Source organism: Hylobates moloch, unplaced genomic scaffold (genome assembly GCF_009828535.3).
Source record: "Hylobates moloch isolate HMO894 unplaced genomic scaffold, HMol_V3 SCAFFOLD_19, whole genome shotgun sequence".
NCBI lineage: Eukaryota > Metazoa > Chordata > Mammalia > Primates > Hylobatidae > Hylobates > Hylobates moloch.
The window spans coordinates 3,087,969-3,110,774 of NW_026652294.1; the positions used below are offsets into that span (position 1 = coordinate 3,087,969).

Here is a 22,806-nt window from a genome sequence, read left to right on the forward strand (position 1 = left end):
AAAAAAAAAAAAAAAAAAAAAAAAAAAAAAAAAAAAAAAGAAATGCTTCTTGGTCCTAAATTATTTGTAGGTGCATTGTTTTGAGCTTTTAAGAAAAAATTATACAGAACAATAATAGCAATATTTATAATTGAAAGGAAGATATAAGCCAGGGTTATTATATCTGGAAAATACAAGAAAACCTAAGAAAAATCATGTAACAAAAGCACAGAATAATATGAATAAAGACAGAAAAATCAGAGACAATACTAGTAAATATAATAACATTTGAAAGCAGTTATTCATTTATTTATTTATTTATTTATTTATTTATTTATTTATTTACTTGAGACAGAGTCCTGCTCTGTTGCCCAGGCTGGACTGCAGTGTTACGATCTCAGCTCACTGCAACCTCCACCTCCTAGGTTCCAGCGATTCTCCTGCCTCAGCCTCCTGAGTAGCTGGGACTACAGGCACGTGCCACCAAACCCGGCCGATTTTTTTTTGTATTTTTAGTAGAGACAGGGTTTCACCGTGTTAGCCAGGATGGTCTTGATCTCCTGACCTCGTGATCTGCCTGTCCTGGCCTCCTGAAGTGCTGGGATTACAGGCGTGAGTCATCACGCCCGGCCAGAAAACAGTAATTTATTATGATTAAATGTGACTTGTAAGGGTACTACAAGGGAATCTATTAATATAACTTTACATACTAGGAAGTTAGATAGGAAAAGCTACAGTCATCTTAGATGTTTTAAAAGGAACATTAGACAATTCAACATCAGTTCCTATTAAAAATGCTTTTTTTAAAATGCCCATAGAAAGATATTTCTTTTCTTTTTCCTTTTCTTTTTTTTTTTTTTTTTTTTTTTGAGACTGTGTCTCACTATGTCACCCAGGCAAAATGCAGTGGTGCAATTACGGCTCACTGCAGCCTTGAACTCCTGGGCTCAGCTGATCCTCTTGCCTCAGCCTGCCGAGTAGCTAGGACTACAGATGTGCGTCACCATACCTGGCTGATTTTTTTAATTTTTTGTAGAGATGGGGTTTCACTATGTTGCCCAGGCTGGTCTTGAACTCTTGGGCTCAAGCGATCCTCCCCCTGCACCTTCCAAAGTGCTGAGATTACAGGCATAAGCCACCACACCTGGCCTAAAGCTATTTCCTTAACATGGTAGAGTCTTTAGTCTTTTTCAAACCAGTGGCAAATATTGCAGTTCACAGTTAAGCCTGGTTGCTGTTTATATCAAGAAAAGAAATGATGGGTGCTGTCATTTAATTTGTTGCTCTGGAATTTCTGCAACACAGTTAAATAGAAACTGGAAAATAAGGCAAAAAGGAAATGAAGGTGACATTATTTCGTATTAGGAAAAACCATAGGATAATAAAGCTCTTGGAACAAATAAAGCACTGAAAAATACTTAGAACTAATAAAATGAGTATATTGGCCTCATAACAGAACAATTTTAAATTATTTGTCTTTTGCTACTAATAGCCAATTAGAATATCTAATGATAAAAAGAGAATTATACAGAGTGGGATCAAAAGTTATGAATATCCAGGAATAAGTAATCTTACCAAGAAATAAATTAGATTTCTAAGACTTAAATCACAAACGTTTTAAGATATAAAATGACATTGAGAGATAGAAAATGGCTTCATAAATTGAAAGGCTAGATGAAATACATTTTTTCCCAAATTAATATTTACCTGTCCACTTACCAAACATTCATTGAGTGCCTGCCATGTTCCAGGCACTGTTCTTCTCTCAAGGAGATTTGTTCTTATAAAAGAGACTAATGAGTGAGTAGTGTAGGAGATTTGAAGATGAGCCTAGAAGGCAGAGTCCTGTAAGGAGTTGGAAGATGAGTGCTGGGGGCCAGTGAGGAGATGACATTTGAGGGAACACTGGACGGCGGTGAGGGGACAGCCAGTGCGAAGGCCTTGGAGCATGGACATGTGCTTAGTGTGCCCAGTGAACCCCTGGGAGCTGGGGCGGGGGAGGAGGGTGCGGGAGGGAGTGTGCCTTCGAGACCGTGGCAGAGGCTCTTCTCTGAGCAAGAATATGAAGGCTTAGCAGGGATCTAGGCAGAGGAGTTGAGACCTGTGGCAGCAGTGTGGATTCTACCATGGGGGTCTCAGGGCTGCACTGGGAAGACCAGTAAAGGAGCCGCTCCGAAAAACAAGGGAGAGACAATGGTGGTTTGGACTTGGGTCATAACACGGAAGTGGTGAGAAGTGGTCAGAGGCGGATTTCCTGGTGCATTGAATATGGGATGTGAGATAAGCAGAGGAGTCAGGATGGCTTCCTGGACTATGGTCCAAACAGCGGAAAGGATGCAGTGGCTGTAACCTGAAGCAGGAAGACGGCAGGTGGGACAAACAGTGCAGGAAAACACTGTTAAGGGAAGTGTTTTCGGAGTTTGGTTTTGGATATGTTAAATTTGCCGGTGTAAATGGACATACTGTGTAGACATTTGGAAATATGAATCTTGGAAATATGAGGTTCTGGGTATGAGCAGAGTCCAAGGATGAGCCTAGGGATTGGAGAGCTGAAACCAGCAAAAGAAGCTAGAAGGAGAGGCCAGTTAAGACAGTGAAAAGAAGCGAGGCATGAGGATCACTTGAGGCCAGTAGCTCAACAGCCTGGGCATCATAGCGAGACCCTGTCTCAGCAACAACAACAAAACAGACAGTGAAAAGAGTGTTTGAAGGAGAGGGGAACAGGCAGCATATTGCTTATTGCTGAGGGGCAAAGTGAAGACCAAGGATGGACTGCTGGGCTTGACAGCATGGAGGGTGCTGGGGGCCTAGGCAAGTGCAATATTCATGCGTCATTGGGCCAAAGGTATCATTGGAGAGTACCCAAAAAACACTAGGAGAGGAGCTGAGCTTTGTCAGGCGTGTGGGAAGATGGAGGAGAAGAAAAGGGGGAGTGGTGGTGGGCTCTCAGCTGGAGGAGAGAGGTAAGGACCAGGTGGTTGGCAAGTGGTGAGAGGACGGCAGCATCAGAAGATAGGAGTTCCCGGTGGCATGAAAGTGCTGTTGGAGCTGAGGGTGAGCTAGGAGCACGGGGCTGATGGTTGGCCTGTGGGAAGGTTGGAATTGAGACAGATTGCAGTGATTTGTCATGGAAGGCCTCTGGACATGACCGTGGGGTGAAAGTAGTGGAAGCCAAGGTCATCAGAAGGGAAGGAGGAATTTAAGGAACCAAGAGCCTGGAGTGTTAGAAGAATCATCCTCTTGGAGTCACCAAGAATGATGGTGAGAACAGTGGCCAGAAATGTAAATCTACAAGTGAGGGGAGGGTCTCCTGTGTGTGTAGATGCACAACAAAAAGGAGGTGCTATATAGTCTGAAGACAGAAACTCCAAACTGGGAGTTTAGGAGAAAATTATGTCATGTATGTGGATTTACTCAGCAGTGATTCTAAAGGATCATATCTGGAAGGATAAGAATGTTATGGATGAAAACATTCAAAGTTCCAGTGATAGAAACATGATGGGTTTGAGGGTAAACTCTAACACTGAAAGAGGCTACAGTGTACCTAAGAAGTTGGTGTGTTGTGAAAGGAGGCATCGCTTATCAAAATGGATTCTTCCTCACATGGGGCGTAGTAACTATTAAGCAGTTAGTGAGGAGAAATTAATTTCGATCCTCACCAAATACAGCACACACCAAACCAGATATTAAAGAGAGAAACATTCTAAATAACTGCACAAGGAAAAAATAGAATTGAATATTTACCAGACCTCTAGCAGAGAGAATATTTTTCAAGGTTAACAAGGCAATAGAAGAAATCACAAAGGAGAATAACAGACTTTACTCCATAAAACTCCTACAGTATAAAAAAGTAGAGAGGTGAAATTTGCAGTTAATAACTGCATTATATGTGTCTGTGGAGATCGCTAAGAAAATCCCTTCTCCTTTCTGGGCTCCCACCTAACCACATATTCTCTGTTTTAGGATGTGGGCACTCCCCTGCTGTCCTGGTGTTTGCATGTCTGCCCCTCCAGGACTCTCAGTTCCTAGAGAAAGTTGTTGTTTTCTTCATTTTTGTAGGCACTGCATTTATGTTGTTAGACCCACTGCCCAAAACACTTCCCAGTAAATGGTCACAATAAGTCAGCAAATCAGTCCAAAAAGACATTAGATAAGAGACAAACGCTTTCACTAATAATCTAATTAAATTTTTTTCACGTGTTTTTTTTGGAGAGGGGGGTCCCCCCTGTCACCCAGGCTGGAGTGCAGTGGTGCAATCTCGGCTCACTGCAAGCAAGCTCTGCCTCCCGGGTTCACGCCATTCTCCTGCCTCAGCCTCTCCGAGTAGCTGGGACTACAGGCGCCCGCCACTACGCCCGGCTAATTTTTTTGTATTTTTAGTAGAGACGGGGTTTCACCGTGGTCTCAATCTCCTGACCTCGTGACCCGCCCACCTCGGCCTCCCAAAGTGCTGGGATTACAAGTGTGAGCCACCGCGCCCGGCCTAAAAATTTTAAATATAAAATTGTACTTAATAAATAAGTCGGAAGGGGAAAAAGTCATCATCCTCAATGCTAATAAGGGAGTTTTGAAGCAAACAGTCTGCATGTAGAAATGTAAAACCACAGGGATCTTAGAAAAGCAGTCTACAGTTTTATGAGAATCCAGACCTATGAGGATGCTCAGATATTCTGCCCAGGATTCCCACTCTGGGGTAGGCGTCTCAGAGAAATAATCTGGAGTATGGAGAGTGACACATACACACGGGCCCAAAAAACTGGAATCCAGTTAATCTTCAGTGTTAAATTAGGTCAATTAATAGTAGTGAATACTCTCAACCACATAGAATGCAGGGCAAAAAAGGAAAGAAGCTGTGAAGATCACGTAGGCATTTAGAATACAAAATGTGAACCACAGCGTGTAAAACAATTTGAGAAAAAAAAAAAAAACCTGTTAAGCTGTTACTATAGATTTTTTTAAAACTGGAAAAAATACAATAGATATTTGGAATATTTTGCTTAAACCTCTTGTACAAAGAAAGGACTTGATAGCTATTACCTTGCTGCTATGTTTGTTTCTTCAACTCACCAGTCATTCTTCTGTATACCTAGCACTGCACCAGGCGCTGAGGTTAGAGAAATAACTAAGACTGCGCCCTTCACCCCTGATGGCAGGATAGGCAAGGTTGGCACCATCGCCACAGCGGACCCTCATCGATGCCTTGGTGTGTGCCTGGCATGGTGTTGCAGCAGTTTATCACATTTAATCCTTACAGTGACCCTATGAGGATAGGTTTTGGGGTTTTTTGTTTCATTGGTTTTTTTGTTTGTTTTTTGAGACAGGGTCTTACTCTGTTGCCCAGCCTGGAGTGCAGTGGTGCAATCATGGCTCACTGCAGCCTTAACCTCCCTGGGCTCAAGTGATCCTCCCACCTCAACCTCCTATGTAGCTGGGGATACAGGCATGTGCTACCATGCCCAGCCAATTTGTTGTAGAGATGGGGTTTTGCCATGTTGCCTAGGCTGGTATTGTACTTCTGGGCTCAAGCGATCTGCCCACCTCAGCCTCCCAAAATGCTGAGATTACAGACGTGAGTCCCTGCACCTGGCCTAGATTTTGTTTTTTAATCTGCACTTGACAAATGATAAAATGGAGTCACAAAGAAGTGAATGTGATTAATTCTGTTTGGAGGCTCCGTAGCAAAGGGGTACTCCTGTCAGGGTCTGGGAGATGAGACCCAGTCCATGAACCAGACAAGGGCCTCAAGATGACTTGTGTTCAGTTGTCAGCAGCCCTGGAGTTCTGACTGTGCCAGGCATTCTGCCATGTGCTTTACCCACCGTGTCTCATGCTCAGAAGGCTCTCAGAGGAAGGCCCTGTTATGACTGGCAAAGCAAGTCAGCAGGGCTGAGGAGCATGCTCCAGGCCACAGACCCACGAAGTAGCAGGCTCTCATGCATGGGTGTGGTGCCATATGGTGCCCAAGCTCTGAACCATGCCCTCAGTTGCTTCATCTGTAAAAGGAGTGAGGCACTGGGGTCGGTTAGATGCTTTAAATTTATGACCAATTGAAAAATTTGTGGGGGAGTTTTTTCAGGTTGGTTAAAAAATACCAGAGTGGTTATGATGGTCCCAGGTCCCAGGGGCACTGGCCAAGCTAATAGACAAGGGCATCGCCAGGTAAGAGATCTCACCAGAACCCTCTGTCTTCTTTCAGATGTGATGGATGTAGCATGGTCTCCCCATGATGCCTGGCTAGCCTCGTGCAGCGTGGATAACACTGTCGTCATCTGGAATGCTGTAAAGTTCCCAGGTCTGGGGCCTCCTCTGACTGGTTAACAGCGAGCAGTACTGCCTGTCGGTTTCTGGAGCAGGGATTGGGCTGTCTCCTTAGTCTTGGTGGCAACAGATGTATCACAGTGGCCTAGGATTTATGTGTCTTGTCAGTTTTTCTTTATCAGTTACATTTGTTTAAGCTTTAAAAAGAGATTCATGCTTAGGAAAAATAGTAACTGAGTGCTAGCATGGCATGCCACAGATCAGGAGGGTAGTGGATGGGCAGCTGTTGTTGGGGACCCTGGTGCTCCTAAACCTGCTGTGTGCACCCCCACCACTGGGCTCTGGGCTCAGCTCAGTCACCATCTCCTCTGTGAAACCCTTGAGCAGATATGGGCTAGCACAAACCCAGTTTTGCAAAAGATTGATTTTTCTTATTCATTGTGTTTAAAGTCACAACAGATGGCATAACTTGGCACAGTGCTGCAGTTTATAACTAGTAAAATTCTCATATTTCAGCTCTGTATTTGAAGTATGCTTTCCTCCTGGATCCAGGTCATTTTAACTCTTTGAAAGCCACCAGCATGTGTGGAAACACTCAGTCTGGCTACGGAGAGGGCAGCTTTCGAGACTGGAGTAGCATTTGGATTACAGATCTATATGGGGTACCGTCGTACACACCTTTGTCTTCAGCCATAACTTACAAAAGACTCAGCCACAGTCAGGCCCTTTGAGCTGGTAGGCCTCCTCCTTATCAGGGAGCTACCAGGGAGGCTAACGTCAGAAGTGCTGGTGTCACAGCCCAGGAAGGGCAGCCATAGGCAGGGCCACTAGATACAGATAAGACCTGGATCAGAACTAGCCCCTTGGTGCCTGCCTCCTTGATGCTGTCATTTCTTCAATTGGCTTTTGCCTTGGTGGAGATCAAATGAGGAGGCCCTTCTGCTTCTGCCTGGTGTGGGGGCTGGCCAGGGCAGACTGCTGAGTCCCCTCTCTTGCATATCCATCCCATGGCCCATGGATTGTAGGTCACATTTCCCCCAGATGACACCTCTCCACATTCCTTTTTTCTTCACAGAAATTCTAGCTACTCTGAGAGGTCATTCTGGCTTGGTCAAAGGGTTAACATGGGACCCTGTTGGTAAATACATAGCCTCTCAAGCTGATGACCGCAGCCTAAAGGTGTGGAGGACGCTGGACTGGCAGTTGGAGACCAGCATCACCAAGCCTTTTGATGAGGTAAGTGGGGACAGCTCAGGGAGCTGAGACCCAGCAGCTGCCCCAGACCCTTCCTGACTTCTGTGTACAGAGAGGGAGCTGGCCATGGGCCAGGCCACCTGGGGAATGCACAGAGTCCGGGGGCCTGAGCGGATTCACCAAGGCTCTCTGGGGTGGGACTCTGGCCTTAAGAGTCAGATAATACAAAATCCTTGATTTCTGAGACGCTGTTTAATTTCCAACTTTGAAATGAAAGGGATTTATAGTTTTTGTTTTTTTTTTTTTTTTTTTTTTGAGACGGAGTCTCACTCTGTTCGCCCAGGCTGGAGTGCAGTGGCGTGATCTTGGCTCACTGCAAGCTCTGCCTCCTGAGTTCACGCCATTCTCCTGCCTCAGCCTCCGGAGTAGCTGGGACTACAGGCACCCGCCACCACGCCCGGCTAATTTTTTGTATTTTTAGTAGAGACGGGGTTTCACCGTGGTCTCGATCTCCTGACCTTGTGATCCACCCACCTCGGCCTCCCAAAGTGCTGGGATTACAGGCGTGAGCCACCGCGCCCGGCCAGTTTTTTTGTTTTTTGTTTTGTTTTGTTTTGGCGACGGTGTTTCGCTCTTATTGCCCAGGCTAGAGTGCAGTGGCACGATCTCGGCTCACTGCAACCTCCGCCTCCTGGGTTGAAGCGATTCTCCTGCCTCAGCCACCTGAGTAGCTGGGATTACAGGTGCCCACCACCACACCCAGCTAATTTTTGTATTTTTAATAGAGATGGGGTTTCACCATGTTGGCCAGGCTGGTCTCGAACTCCTGACATCAGGTGAGCTACCCGCCTCAGCTTCCCAAAGTGCTGGGATTACAAGCGTGAGTCACCACGCCTGGCCCAGATTTATAGGTTTAAAGTTGAAGTGAACCTTAGAGACGTCTCCACATCATTCTGTCACCCAGCTCACTCCCAAAGACGTGGATAAAACTGCTTCTTATACTGTGGAGTTTACTCTGAGCCTCCCGCAGAGCAGCTTGTTGGGGGCCAGGGCAGGATGGAGGAGACTCTTGTGCCATCCTCGACTGTGCTGTGCTTGTTGATATGCACCCTGCAGTTCAGGGGCCTTTTTTCCTGGCTGGAGTTAGCAGTACAGTTTGCACATGTTTGGAGATCAGACTGCAGTAGCTTCTCTGGTATTTTAATCTCTCTTCCTTTATTTGAGTTCTGATTTCAAATGGAATGAAAGCTCAAGATCACCATTGTTCATTAGACATTTATTAATCGCCAGATAAGTGTTATTAAGTGTCTACTGTATAGAAGGCAATAACTGGGCACAGGGAAATAAAAGTGGATTGAGATGGAGTCTCTCCTCTTGAAGCTTAAAGCCCCATAGGAAAGACAGGCATTCCCATTAGTCGCATGATGATGGAGTTGTCCGGAGTGCAGAAACAGCCCAGGAGAGGTGAGTGCATCAGGGAAGACTTCACAGAGCGAGGGACACATAAGGGAAGGTTTGCAGGAAGAGCACGCATTTACCCGCTGGTCAGGATGGCTGCAAAAGTAAAGTGATAGTCATATGTTCAGTTCTTCCCGCACAACACCAGCTCCTGGGCTAGGTGTATGAGTACTGGTTTTTACCTTGCTTAGTCTTGCCCTACGGAGCTTTTGCTCCTTCTGGAGTTCCTCAGGGCTCTGACTCCCAGGCAGTGGGGTCCCATGAGGTGGACTCCTAGGGATGGCTTTAGAAGTGTCTTGAGTACCAGCAGGAGGTGGCAGTACTCTTCAGCCTCTACTGGATGGGCCCTTCCTTCCAGGTAGGGGGTGGATATATGGCCTAGGCTGAGAGCTGAGGTGGGTGATTTCACTACACTCAGGCCCTGGTTTGTCATGTCCTGCTCTAGAGCTGTGAGGTCATGATCTTAACCGTTAAGTCTTTAGAGCTGCCCTGGGCCCACCTTGAGCTTCAAGGTGCTATCTCTGGACCCATGTCATCTCTTTTTGCAGGAGGGATAATGTGAAGGGATGCTCTGCCTCAGCCCCCAGTCCAGATTGGGAGAACAGTGCCTTGCTACTGTTCCTTTTACAGTTTATAAGGACATTACAAACCTCTTCTCCCTTGCAGGTGTCCTTACCACCCTTTGGGTGAGGGAACAGGCTCGAGAGTAGGTGGTGCCTCATGGTCATCAGCTACATTACAGACACAGGCTTCTGCCAGGCTCCTGGGTTAAAAAGGGCTTTTTCTCTGCCAAAGTATATCTTGAGGATGCTGTGTAGATGCCATGCTGTGGGTTAACAGGTGCTACACAGAAGAATTGGATCAGTGGCCAGAGAGATTTGGCCCATGCAGAGGCTATGGTTCAAACAGGTAGCCTTCCTGCAGATCTCCTCAGGGCATACACTTCTGTACTATATTTCTTTGTTTAGCTCCTCTGGGAGAGTGTAGGATGCTGCAATTTCCAAATTCATTTCACAGAGCCCTTTTTGGTTGGGCCATCTGGTGAGACAGAAGCTGTCAGTGTAGCCAGAAGCTTGGGGTGCATGCTCCACCATCACACATTTATAAATTGAAGTTTAACTTTATCCTTGAAGCCAGAGTTTTGGTCACAAAGGTGGCCTTGAGCCCCTTTCAAGTGCAGATGCTTCTTTCAGTGTGGAGGAACGACCCATGTGTTGCGGCTCAGCTGGTCACCTGATGGGCATTACCTGGTGTCTGCCCATGCCATGAACAACTCAGGCCCCACTGCCCAGATCATCGAACGGGAGGGATGGAAGACCAACATGGACTTTGTTGGGCACCGGAAAGCTGTGACTGTCGTGGTGAGTGCCCAGGGAACTGAAGGGAGATGGGGTCTAAGATTCAGCAAATATTAATTCTTGGTTTATTTTGAATAGTTATACTTAAATATTTAAAAGCTAATTTTACAAAATAGAGTATGTACTTGGTTGATTTATCGGCAAACTTTACATGGTGAACATCACCAAAATCAGTCTTGGGTTAGGAACATCGTAGCTCCACATCAGCCTTTTACACACTCAGGTATGCTCGGGGTGCCCAAGCACAGTGCCCCCCTCACCTGGCTACAGTGAATACACGTACGATTCTGGTGTACCCACCAAGCACTGTGCCTGTCCCCACACCTGGCAGCATCAACCACAGGTGCAAGGCCATGCCATGGATCACTGAGTTGGGAGCTGCTGCCAGATCTTGCTGTGGCAGGTGAAGAGCTCAGAGGCGTGAACTGCTGTCAGTCCTTAGGCATGACAGTTGTCTGGCCACTCGTCTTATGCTTCTCCATGACTTTAATTAAATAGTGTCCTGACAGAGCCCAAGGCAAGCTATTAAGTAGTTGCAAATAATCTGTGAGAACCAGGATTTTCTCAACACTGGGCAGCCAAATAAAATAAACAGATTGGTGGGCTAAGGTTGATAAAAGTGAAGGATCATCCAAGACCCTGATGAAAGTGGACTCATTTTTGCCTGTGTTTAAATAGATAATAAGTATCAGCCGGACACGGTGGCTCATGCCTGTAATCCCAGCACTTTGAGAGGCTGAGGTGTGCAGATCATGAGGTCAGGAGTTCGAGACCAGCCTGACCAACATGATGAAACCCTGTCTCTACTGAAAATACAAAAATTAGCTGGGCATGGTGTCATGCACCTGTAATCCCAGCTACTCAGGAGGCCGAGGCAAGAGAATCACTTGAACCCGGGAGGCGGAGGTTGCAGTGAGCTGAGATTGCGCTACCATACTCCAGCCTGGGCGACAGAGCAAGACTCCGTCTCAAAAAAAAAAAAAAAAAAGATAATAAGTATCATATTGTATCTTAAAACACAAATTTTGTATGAATAAAATATTACTTTTTAAATTTGTTTGTGTTGGAGTCCATATAGGGTTTTGTTTGAACCACAGCTTTGTTGCTAAAGTCTTTGGAAATCAGTGCTTCGTGGTTAGTGCTCTACATGATTCTCCCATGCAGTCCTCACAACCACTTTATTAGCGGCTCTGGGAGATCACGACGCCTGCCTATGGCTCACAGAGCTCCCAAGGCCCTGTAGCCTCATTGGTGTTAGAGACAGTAAGCCCGGGGACATGCCTCTGAGTTCCATCTTCTCCAGTCTCTGTGCACACTGGCCATTCCTGCCTGCCCTCTGGAATTAAAACCTCTCTAGGCTACCTGACACCAGGCTTTCAGGAACCCTCCTTCCTCTGCCCTCAGTTGTCCTAGGTTGAAGATTCCCAGAGCGCCCACCCCCTTTAAATCCAGGAAGGTGTCTGGGAGCTCAGTGAGTGCTTTCATCCTTTCCAGAAACAAAGACAAGTTACTCTTGGGGTAGCTCCCTGGACTAAGCAGCCAACCAAGCACCTTTGTGTGATATTGCCATGGTCACTGGCCCAGGGAGATCACAAATGACTCTCTGAGCAGATCTCTGCTAGACGGTTATGACTGAACAACAAATGCAGTGAGGCAAGAAGGAATTCAGAGATTCACACCCCTCCTGCCCATCCCCTTGGCCTCCCTTAGGAGATAGGGAGTGAGTAGGTCTTTGTTTCTGAAGCCCCCTTGCAGGCTCAGCTTTTCCACAGGTCCTAGGGCTGGCCCTGCCAGGCCAGGGGGAATTGAGAAGGCTAGTTTCAGTAGCTACCCATCCCCTCTACTTGGCATGCTCCAGAAATGGAGAGTTTGGTAGCTCTAGTTTCAAATCTACACTTCCCCAGCTTACTCATTTGGTGCCTCCGCACATACTTTATGACCTCCCCCTAAGCTTCCTTTCCATCATCAGGCAGATGCCACATAGGTGGTCAGGAAGATGAAATGCATGCTCAGTGCCTGGGCTCAGAGAATGTCTGTGGGAGACTCCCTTCAGTGGGCTGGGACTTGGGCACAGGGGATATGCCTGATGCTTGATTAATTATTTTTAACATTTGTTATTTGGCTTTAGAAATTCAACCCAAAAATCTTCAAAAAGAAGCAGAAGAATGGGAGTTCTGCAAAGCCCAGCTGCCCGTACTGCTGCTGTGCTGTTGGCAGCAAGGACCGCTCGCTTTCTGTCTGGGTGAGCCTGCTATCCTGAGCTTTTGTTGCAGGACGGGAGGTGTAGGTTGGTAAAGTAGCGAGTGGAGGAAAGAGAGACCTGCTTTGGGTGATGCTAAGAGTGTACTTCTACTCTGCACCTGGGGTCAGCCCCTTCTTGGAAGCTCACAGGCTCTCCTGCTCTCCCAGAAGGAAGTACTGAAGACTGGGTCTGTGCCCAGCCAGAAGAGGCCACCTTGACCCCCAGCTAGACCAACTCTTGTGTCCAGACTCAGACAGCACCCTCAGTGGTCAATGCCATGAGCAGCATGTTGGGCTTGCTTCCTATTAGAAAAATCTTTATATGGCTGGGCGCGGTGGCTCACGCCTGTAATCCCAGCACTTTGGGAGGCCGAGTTGGGCAGATCATGAGGTCAGGAGATCGAGACCATCCTGGCTAACACAGTGAAACCCCGTCTCTACTAAAAATACAAAAAATTAGCCGGGCGTGGTGGTGGGCGCCTGTAGTCCCAGCTACTCGGGAGGCTGAGGCGGGAGAATGGCGTGAACCTGGGAGGCAGAGCTTGCAGTGAGCTGAGACCGCACCACTGCACTCCAGCCTGGGCAACAGAGCAAGACTCCGTCTCAAAAAAAAAAAAAAAAAATCTTTATATAAAGTGTATTCACATGAAAAGTACAACTTGGTGAGTTGTCATACATGTTTACACACCAGTGTCATCACTGCCTAGAGCACTCCTTTTTGTCCCTTTGTCCCTCCCAAGTCAAGACCCCCTTACCACCAAAGCAACCACTCTAATGGCCTCTATTAACACTGATGAGTTTTGCCTGCCCTTGAACTTCATATAAATGCGATTGTGTGGTACTTGCTTCTTTGTGTCTTCATTTCTTTTGCTTGGCACAGTGTTTTTGAGATTCGTGTATGTTGCTGCACTTAACAGTATTTTATTCCTTATAATTTTGGTGTAGCATTCCACCGTATGAATACACCACAATTTGTTTATAGTCTCCTGTTGATGGACATTAAGATTGTTCCAGTTTTGAGATATTATGACTAAAGCTGATATGAATATTCTTGTATAAGTCTTTATGTGGACGTACGTTTTCATTTATTTGTGAGTACATACCTATGAGTAGAGTTCTAAAATTAAAAAAACAAAAAGATAGTACCAAGTGTCAGCAAGGACATGATAAGCTGGAACTGATACATTGCTGACAGGTGTTTACGCTGGCATGAGCACTTGGGAAAACTGTTTGGCAGTTTCTACCACAGCTAATCATATGACCTAGAGCACTTCCACTCCTAGGCATATAACCAAGACAGGTAAGTGCTTATGTCCACAGAAAAAGACACACAGAAAGCTGACACCTCCATTAATTAGTCCATTTCACCCCTGGGTGATGCTGTGATGGGTAAGGTTGTGAGCCTGGTACTCCTCACTCGCTGGATCCCCTGAGAGGAGGCGATGTCTTCAGCTTCTTTTTATTTTTTTTATTTATTTATTTTTTTGAGACAGAGTCTCCCTCTATTGCCCAGCAGGCTGGAGTGCAGTGGCGCAATTTTGGCTTCTTCGGTCACTGCAACCTCCAGCTCCCGGGTTCAAGCGAGATTCTCCTGCCTCAGCCTCCTGAATAACTGGAATTACAGGCCACCACACCCGGTTAATTTTTTTGTAATTTTAGTAAAGATGGGGTTTCACCATATTGTCCAGGCTGGTCACAAACTCCTGACCTCAGGTGATCCGCCCACCTCGGCCTCCCAAAGTGCTGGGATTACAGGTGTGAGCCACCACACCCAGCCCGGTGTGTCTTCAGTTTCATTGTTTCCCTCACCTTCCTAACTCAGTGCCCTCTACAGAGCAGGTTCTCAGCAGATATACTCAATGGTAGTTGGCGAGTGAGAACCCAAGGGTAAGAACTGTGGCGGTTTCTAAGTGAGGGCTCCTGAAGGGTTAAGTTTCTCACTGCCAGGAGCTGGTGTGCTGTGACCTGACTGGTGAGAGACACCTCCACATGCAGTGCAGGGAGCAGTCTTGGTGCTGAGCATCAAGGTGCCAATATATTTAAAGTTTGATAAAGCAAAGTGCACACACATTAATTTTTTTTTCATTTTGTAAAAAAGTGTCCCTATAAGCAGAGCAAGTTTGAAGTTCTGGGTTTGAAGGTTATCCTCTGGCTGCGTTTATTAGTTTGTTATAGAGAAGTATATTACTGTGTGCATTGAAAATTTTTTTTTTTTAGGCCAAGTATTCACTTAACACCCATTCTGGAACCTGAACCACAGTACCACAGATTGCCATTCAGGGGACCTTCCCTGTTTCCTCCCAGTCAGAGGCCCTGTTTGTGGTGCCACAACCAAAGCATCACTGACTATGATACCCATATTTCTTAGAATGCTCAGGTTAGGCAGTCACACAGCTTGTAGATTTCTGAGAGGTCTGTAGGCACATTTATGAGAGGAGGGACAAGGCAGCTTTTTCTAGAAGTGGAATTAGGGTGGAGGCAAGATTCTTAATGTGGGTTCCAGATAGTTCAGACTTCAGCCCCCTCTCCACCACTAGGGTAGACACAGCTTCTCCTTCACCACACGCAGTCTCGGGCTGCATTGGGACGCTCAGCCCCACAGCCTCCCAGAAGCTGCAGCAGCACCTATGGGAGCCCACCATCCCGTGAGGAAGTGTGTTTCTTCCCAGCCCATCATCCTGCAGTTCAGGGCCAGCCAGCAGGGTAGCCAGGCACTTGTGCACAAGAGGAAGAGCCTACCATAGTTGTGGGAATGTGGAGTCAGCGTGTATGCCAGCAATTAAATGACTCGATAGAGAATATGCACAGTGCATGCTATGCAGTCATCCCAAAGAGACTTTTCCAGGATATTTAATGACATACTTATCGTGTGTTAAATGAAAAAGCAGACACAACTATGAAGAATAAAGTAAATTTGAAGAATAAAATAAATTCTTACTTTGAAGAATAAAATATTTGCACAAAATAGAAGAAAATAATTCATCAAAGTAATAATAGTCGGTAACTGGGCCTAGATTAAGGGCCCAGGTGTGTATTTCTACACATAGTGTAGAATGAGCCTTGGATAAATGTGTACCAGAGTCCCTTGGGCCCAGGGAAGATGTGTTATGTTCTCTCTCAGGGTGCCTCATCCCCTGTCTAGGATTTGGCATCATGTCTCTTGCTCCATAGACCCTCTCAGAGGTCCACCCTGGGGCTGTCCCTCTGCTCCGACCATAGCCCTTCAGAAACTCACTCCCACTCTGCCTTCTCCGTTGCTAGTTATCTGTGTATAAAGCTATTTCCCCTGTCAGACCACAGCAAGCCCTGGAGGCAGGGTCCACTCTAGGTAGCATGCACATTTTTGGCAGGCTTTGGTTCCCACAGTTTGAGATCTCTGCAGCTGCAGTTTGAATAGAGTTGAAGATGCCTTAAATATCAGCAGCCACTTTGACCCAGGCTTCTAGGTTGGTTATGTTAACAGCTGAATACATAAGGGGATTTCAGTAATTTCATTAACCTTGACTGTGTCTTTCCTTCCAGCTCACATGTCTAAAACGGCCGCTGGTGGTCATCCATGAACTGTTTGACAAATCCATCATGGATATTTCCTGGTAAGGTGGATTCTACTTACAGGAATAGGTTAAGAAAGGAGAAGCCACACATTGGAACATGAAGCCTCCTGGATGTGACTAGGGTCAGGTGGCCAGTGGCCCCTCCCCAGGTGTCATAGTAGCACAGACAAAGAGTGCTGTTTACACGCGATTTGGGAACTGGCAGCGGTGTACCTGCTGCTGCGAGAATGTCCTGCCTGTGTAGGATTTGCTACTGGAAAATGTCTTTTCGGGATTTGTCTAAGACGAGGAGAATGACGTGATCCTAGTAGGTTCCACTTTACTTCGTCATTGCATGAACCAAAGTCAGCAGCACACTTTCTGCTTCTCAGTGACCTGAGTTATATGTATACTTTGTCAAGTTTTTTTTTTTATTTTAATAGTTTCAGAAGTAAGTAAAATTGAAAATTCTTACAGAACATATGGTAAAGGATACTTTGTACACCTGCTTAGAGCTAAAGAACACCAGGGCCCTTTGGGACACAATTGTCGCCCACCCCACCCTCCCGCCCCCCTCAGGCCACAGAAGGGAACCAGGAGTTTCCAGCATCTCCCTAGAACACTACCCACCATCCTCACAGGCCAGCTGCTGTGGCATGTATGTCTGCCTGGGGCTCTTGCTACCAGGCTGCTGATGGCCATGTCTTTCAGGACTCTGAATGGGCTGGGCATCTTGGTGTGCTCTATGGACGGATCTGTGGCATTCCTTGACTTCTCCCAGGATGAGCTTGGCGATCCCCTGAGCGAGGAGGAGAAGGTAGGCTGACGGCCCTTGTGCTGCTGGGTGCTCTGTGGCCATAGCCACAGTAGCTCTGAGAGATCCCTTTGACTACACCCTCTTCTTGTGGGATACACAGACAAGTCATTTCTTAACATGTAATGGGGTATTGGTCTTTTATATCTTGTAATCCTTCTTTACAAAACCGATTAATTAAAAAACGAGTCCCCATTTCAGAAATAAGTCCTGGAGTTAAGAGTAGAACTATTTTAGGCATCTCTTTTTGAGCTGATAATAGGCCATCCACTGGGAGGTTTTTGCCCTGGGAAAGAGCTGAAGTGACTCCTCAGGGGCCCCTGCTCATGTCACTTTCCCCTTCATGGTAGTAATATTGGTCATTTCTTAGAACGTATTGTCGGCCAGGCTCTGGGAATGTGTTTTGCACATACGATTTCATTTAAATTGCACAAAACCCTTCAAGGCAAGGCTCATCCATTTCCATATGGAAACTAAGCCTCAGAAAATAGCATGGCTCTTTGCCCAGACTGTATGTGACCCTTAGGTCAGAAGAGTGAACCAGGCCTGCTGCCTCTGGGCCAGGCTGCCTCCCCTCTGTGCTCTGCCGGGGTGATGGGGTCTCTGTGCCCTTCTGCCAGGCTTTGAGAAAAGCCCTGCTTCACCTACCATAGGCTTAGAAACCTGCCCCCACTTGGTGGGATGTGTGTATGTGTCTGAAGGGAGCTCTGTAAAAGCCCAGAGCAGGCTGGCAGCTCTCCCCATGACCTTATTTGCTGGTGGAAGCTTCTTCTTAACCTACAGTGTGACCTCCCCACTAAAATGTGAACCCCTTTGGGGGAGATGTCTGCCTTAATGACTGCATTTAGAATGGGGCCTGCCACCCCATCATTTTTCCATGAAGGAATGAGTATCTCAGTGGCTTCACGTCCTCCTCCAACCTTGTCACTGTCATCAGGTACCTGGGGATCACTATGCACTCCCTTGGAGTCACTCTGGGAGCCTAATAACCCATCTGCTTACCATTTCCGACGTCACAGGCTGGGACTCCATGTTGGAGGAACACTAGGGAAACCAAACACTGAATTCTTCGAGATAACAGGGGATAGACTCAGGAGAGAAGGGCAGGAGCCAACATGGCAAGAAAAGGAGGTTCCTGGCCACATTCAAGCCCTGCAGGAGCGAGTCCCAAGGCACCTCTCTTGGAGCACTGCCTCTCAACCCGTGCTCTGGTGTAAAGCAGATGTCCTGTTAACCACAGTCCCTGTTCTTGAGCCGAATCCCGCATTGGACATTTGCACATCCCATGGAAGTCTGTTCCTCATGCACTTTCACATACAGCAGTCACTACAGTGTGCTGGGGACACCATCTCTGCTCTCATGAGGTTCCTGTCTAGCTTGTTAGGGCACAAGACTACGAGGGCCTGGGAGGAGGGGAGTATGATGACATACTAGGAGGGGTGGGAGTAAAGGAGGCTCCCCAGCTCTGCTGTGCCAGGCCTTCCCATACTTTTAGAGACACTAAGCAGGCCAATGGGGACTTCCAACCACAGGGCTGATGGCTGCAGATGAGCTGTGAAAGTAGACTTTTGTTCTAGGATCTGATTCCCAAAATCATTTGGGTCCTAGGAGTGATTTAAGAGCCTTAAGTTAGCACCTTGAGTATCTTCCTTTCCACTGAAGCACTGTGGATTGTCGTTTGTTCTGTACCAGACTGTGGGGCAGGTGTTGTCTTGTTGGCTGTCTCATTTACTGTCATCCCAGCTACAGATACAAGGGAGGCCATAAACATCAAGGGTGGGCATGAGACATCAACAGAGCTGTCGAATGAGGGACAGGCAGAATAGGGTGGGAGGCGATGGGGAGCTGGCCTTGGGTCCCTTCTCCGCTCAAAGCCAGGAGAGCCCTGCTGTAGTTTGCCTGCTGGTGGGCAGCGCTGGCCACACTGGCACTCATGCTGGCATGTCATGCCTCTCCTTGCTTCCCCAGAGCCGCATTCACCAGTCCACCTATGGCAAGAGCCTAGCCATCATGACCGAGGCCCAGCTCTCCACAGCCGTCATTGAGAACCCTGAGATGCTCAAGTACCAGCGGAGGCAGCAGCAGCAGCAGCTGGACCAGAAGAGTGCCGTGACCAGGGAGATGGGCTCAGCCGCCTCAGTCGCAGGCGTCGTCAACGGGGAGAGTCTTGAAGATATCAGGAAGGTGAGAGCCCTGCCTGGTGGTGCTAAAGACATGGACATATGCCCAGGGACAGGGTTAGGGGCAGACACCAATGGTGGGAAGGAAGGGGTTTGTTTAGTGTGGGACGGGATCTGTGGGTTAGCCAGCCTCGGGCCTGTTGGCACCTTGTTCACTGCTGCATGATGCAGTAATGGGGCCTGGATCCTCTTTATCAAAGGCCTCCTTATCCCCAGAAGCCCAGGGGAGGTCATCTCTTGTAAGAACTAACGAACTTTATCCTGCTGGCCTTTCTAGGAAATCCTAGATGCTAACAACAGTGGATTTCAGGCTCTGCCCTTAGGAGACTTCTGTGGGCTCCCCTTCTTCATCTGGAAGCCATGTTTGATGAGAAGGGGTTGGAAATGGGGCGGGAAAAGGGTAGGGAACGTTATTGCCTGGGTAGTATAAACCATCTCCGGGAGCCTATGTAGGCTGACAAACCTCCTCTAGGCAATTCAGATATAAAGTATGAGAGAAAACCCCTAGTTACAAGCTTTCTGTGGAAGGAAAGATTCTATTTTGAAAGTCAGTTTGAAAATCTCTACCTCAGGCCAGGCGCAGTGGCTCACACCTGTAATCCCAGCACTTTGGAAGGCTGAGGCAGGCGGATCACTTGAGGTCAGGAGTTCTGACCAGCCTGGCCAACATGGTGAAACCCTGTCTCTACTTAAAACAAAAAAAAATTAGCCAGGTATGGTGGTGCACACCTGTAATCCCAGCTACATGGGAGGCTGAGCAGGAGATTTGCTTAAACCTGGGAAGCGGAGATTGCAGTGTGCCGAGACTGTGCCACTGCACTCCAGCCTGGGAGAAAGAGTGAGATTCTGTCTCAAAAAAAAAAAAAAGAAAGAAAGAAAGAAAGAAAATCCCTAGCTCAGTGACAGATGTGTGGTTCACGGGTACAGAGCTCAGTCCTTTAGCCCTTTCATTGGTCCCATGGCTGTTGTGCAGGGCAGCCAGCGTGGCATGCACCCACTGCTTGTTCTTTGCCTGGGTATCTTATTTAGTTGTACCAGAAGGGCAATTTAGAATACATTTCCTTAGAAGCCTTATTATTTTTAAACCTACTGTGTTGAGGTATAATTGACATATAAAAAGTTATACATACTTAATGTGTACAAATTAATGATAAGCCAGACACAGAAGGACAAATACTGCATGATATTTCTCTTTTTTTTTTTTTTTTTTTGAGATGGAGTCTCGCTCTGTCACCAGGCTGGAGTGCAGTGGCGCAATCTTGGCTCACTGCAATCTCCAACTCCCTGGTTCAAGCGATTCTCCTGCCTCAGTCTCAGCCTCCTGAGTAGCTGGGATTACAGGCACACACCACCATGCTCAGCTAATTTTTGTATTTTTAGTAGAGAGGCACAGTCTCGGCACACTGCAATCTCCGCTTCCCAGGTTTAAGCAAATCTCCTGCTCAGCCTCCCATGTAGCTGGGATTACAGGTGTGCACCACCATACCTGGCTAATTTTTTTTTGTTTTAAGTAGAGACAGGGTTTCACCATGTTGGCCAGGATGGTCTCGATCTCCTGACCTTGTGATCTGTCCACCTCGGCCTCCCCAAAGTGCTGGGATTACAGGTGTGAGCCACCGTGCCTGGCCTGCATGATACCTCTTGTATGAGTAATCTAAAATAGTCAAACTCACAGAGACAGAGAATAGAATGGTGAATACTGGGGTCAGAGGAAAATGGGAGTTATTAGCCAAAGGGTGTAAGGTTTAAGTTATAGAAGATGAATAAGTCCTAGAGATCTCCCCTACAGCATAGTGTCTGCAGTTCACACTATGATATTGCATACTTAAAACTTTGCTAAGAGGGTTATGCTTAGTGTTCTTATCACCAGGAAAAAAAGAGACTTTATTTTTTAATATTTGGAAATAGTTGGCCGAAACTTTTGCATTCATTTATGTAACTCTGCTTTGCCAGAATCTTTTGAAGAAACAAGTTGAGACTCGGACGGCAGATGGCCGGAGAAGAATCACGCCTCTCTGCATAGCACAGCTGGACACTGGGTACTGGTTCATTCCCCTTTCATGATCTTACCTGGCGAGATCTTCCTGTCTTCTTTCAGCGGTTAACACTTTCACAGTGAGGATCTTCACAGGCCCTTCACAACCTGACTGGTGTAACGTGGAAGCAAGGAAGTCGAGCTCAGCTTCCCGCAGTCTCAAAGCCCATACTCCTCCTGGAGCCCTTGTGCACACCTGAATCATGTTGAGGGGTGGGAGTGCTAAGGCGGCCAGCACATCTGCTGCACTTCACTGTTGCCAGGGCACCAGAGGACGCACAGGGAAAGCAGTCAGGCTGATTTTTTTTTCTTTTTTTTCATAAAGTTATTTTTATGATTATGAAAGGTATATTTACACATGGTTAAATTTAGAAAATAGTAAAAGCTCAAAGAAGAAAAAAGCATCATCCATAATCAGATACGGTCACTGTTAACGTTTTGATATCTGTATTTCCAGTCTTTTTTTCCCCACTCATTACTGTTTCATGCCCATTCATCCATTTTAATAACTAGTCCTCTGAGGTGTTTGCTATCTGATTATCCAGATTCCCATCCTAGGATTTGCTTAGCCAGCTCACTGTGGACTTGTATTTGTGTCCAGTTTCTCGTGATTATAAATGAGTCTTTGAGCTCACCTGTGGTTGTTCTCTCAGGATAACTTCTAGAAGTGGAATTACTGGGCAGAGGGTAGGGCTCCCAAACACATTTCCCTGTGGGGGATAGAGAAGAGGGAAGAGACTCATTCACCACTTGCTGTTGTCCCAGTGTATATAGTGAGGATTGTTTTTGAATTGGTTACTCTTCCCAAAATGATGTGGGTTGATTCAAAAAAAGAAAAATGATAAAGCACTGTGTGAAAGAAATAGACCCCCACTGTCAAGGCAGTTCACTCTGGGTTTTATTCTCATTCCGTCTGTCTGCTCAGGGCATTTGTAAGCCCTTAATGGAGACCACACACTTTAGGCCTCTGCGTTTTGCAGTTGTCCATCCACGAGCTATTCCAAATCTTCCTTGGTGTCTGAAGAAACTTTCACTCGTACAGTGTACGGATCCAGTCTCCTCATGTTAGATGTGCAGGCTCTGAGGTCCCCGCGAGTAGAGCGAGAACCAGGTCTGCTGGCTCCCCGCAGAGCACTCATTTTCTTTTGACTAAGTCTTTTTCCTATTGTGACCCTGTAGGGGGTAATGCCCCTACCTACCTTTTACTAAGACCAAGTGAGACCCAGTGTGTGGCTGAGCTCTGAACATACTGGGCCTGTGGGATGGGGAGGTGGTGGTGGTGATGGTGGCACTTTGTTCTGTGGATCCTTCCAGGCCTTACCTGGTGAGAAGGTGTAGGTGGCTTCCTAGCTGGTCTGGGGCCAACTTTCTGACATAGGATGCATATTTCTGGCACCAGGACCTGATCCCTTTGCTATTAAAAGCTTTTTGCCCTCCTGATTCCCACGTTCTAACAAGTAGCAACAGAATAGGTCCTTATTAGCTTAGCTAATCAAGAAAGAAAAGAAAAAGCATAAATATACAAAGTAGATATAAGTGAGAAATAATAGACAAATCAAAAAGATGAGAGACTTCTTTGCTGAACTCTGTGCAAATAAATTTGCACAGAAAGTGGATGGTTTTTGAAGAAAATAAAATTAATAAAAGTGAAAAATTATTGTGGAAGAACTAGAGGACGGAGTTAACCCCACCAGACTAAGATGGCTTCACAGGGAAACTTCAGAAACTTTCAAGGAACAGGTAACTCAGGTAACTG

At 46.7% G+C, this 22,806-nt stretch overlaps 1 protein-coding gene across 6 annotated transcripts in view; it reads left to right on the plus strand.

The window, feature by feature from the left end:
• The window catches only part of LOC116459469 (protein HIRA), a 113,584-nt gene that overhangs the window by 38,938 nt on the left and 51,840 nt on the right, over positions 1-22,806 (plus strand). For 5 of the 6 annotated variants that reach the window (XM_032140104.2, XM_032140103.2, XM_032140107.2 and 2 more), the window contains 8 exons: positions 6,176-6,271; positions 7,313-7,473; positions 10,083-10,250; positions 12,376-12,489; positions 16,011-16,081; positions 16,733-16,838; positions 18,804-19,019; positions 20,969-21,054. In XM_032140104.2, coding sequence (XP_031995995.1) covers positions 6,176-6,271; positions 7,313-7,473; positions 10,083-10,250; positions 12,376-12,489; positions 16,011-16,081; positions 16,733-16,838; positions 18,804-19,019; positions 20,969-21,054 — 1,018 coding nt within the window. Of the gene's footprint in view, positions 1-5,108; positions 5,183-6,175; positions 6,272-7,312; positions 7,474-10,082; positions 10,251-12,375; positions 12,490-16,010; positions 16,082-16,732; positions 16,839-18,803; positions 19,020-20,968; positions 21,055-22,806 lie in introns of those variants that run through there. The other variant, XM_032140105.3, reaches the window with a different exon arrangement.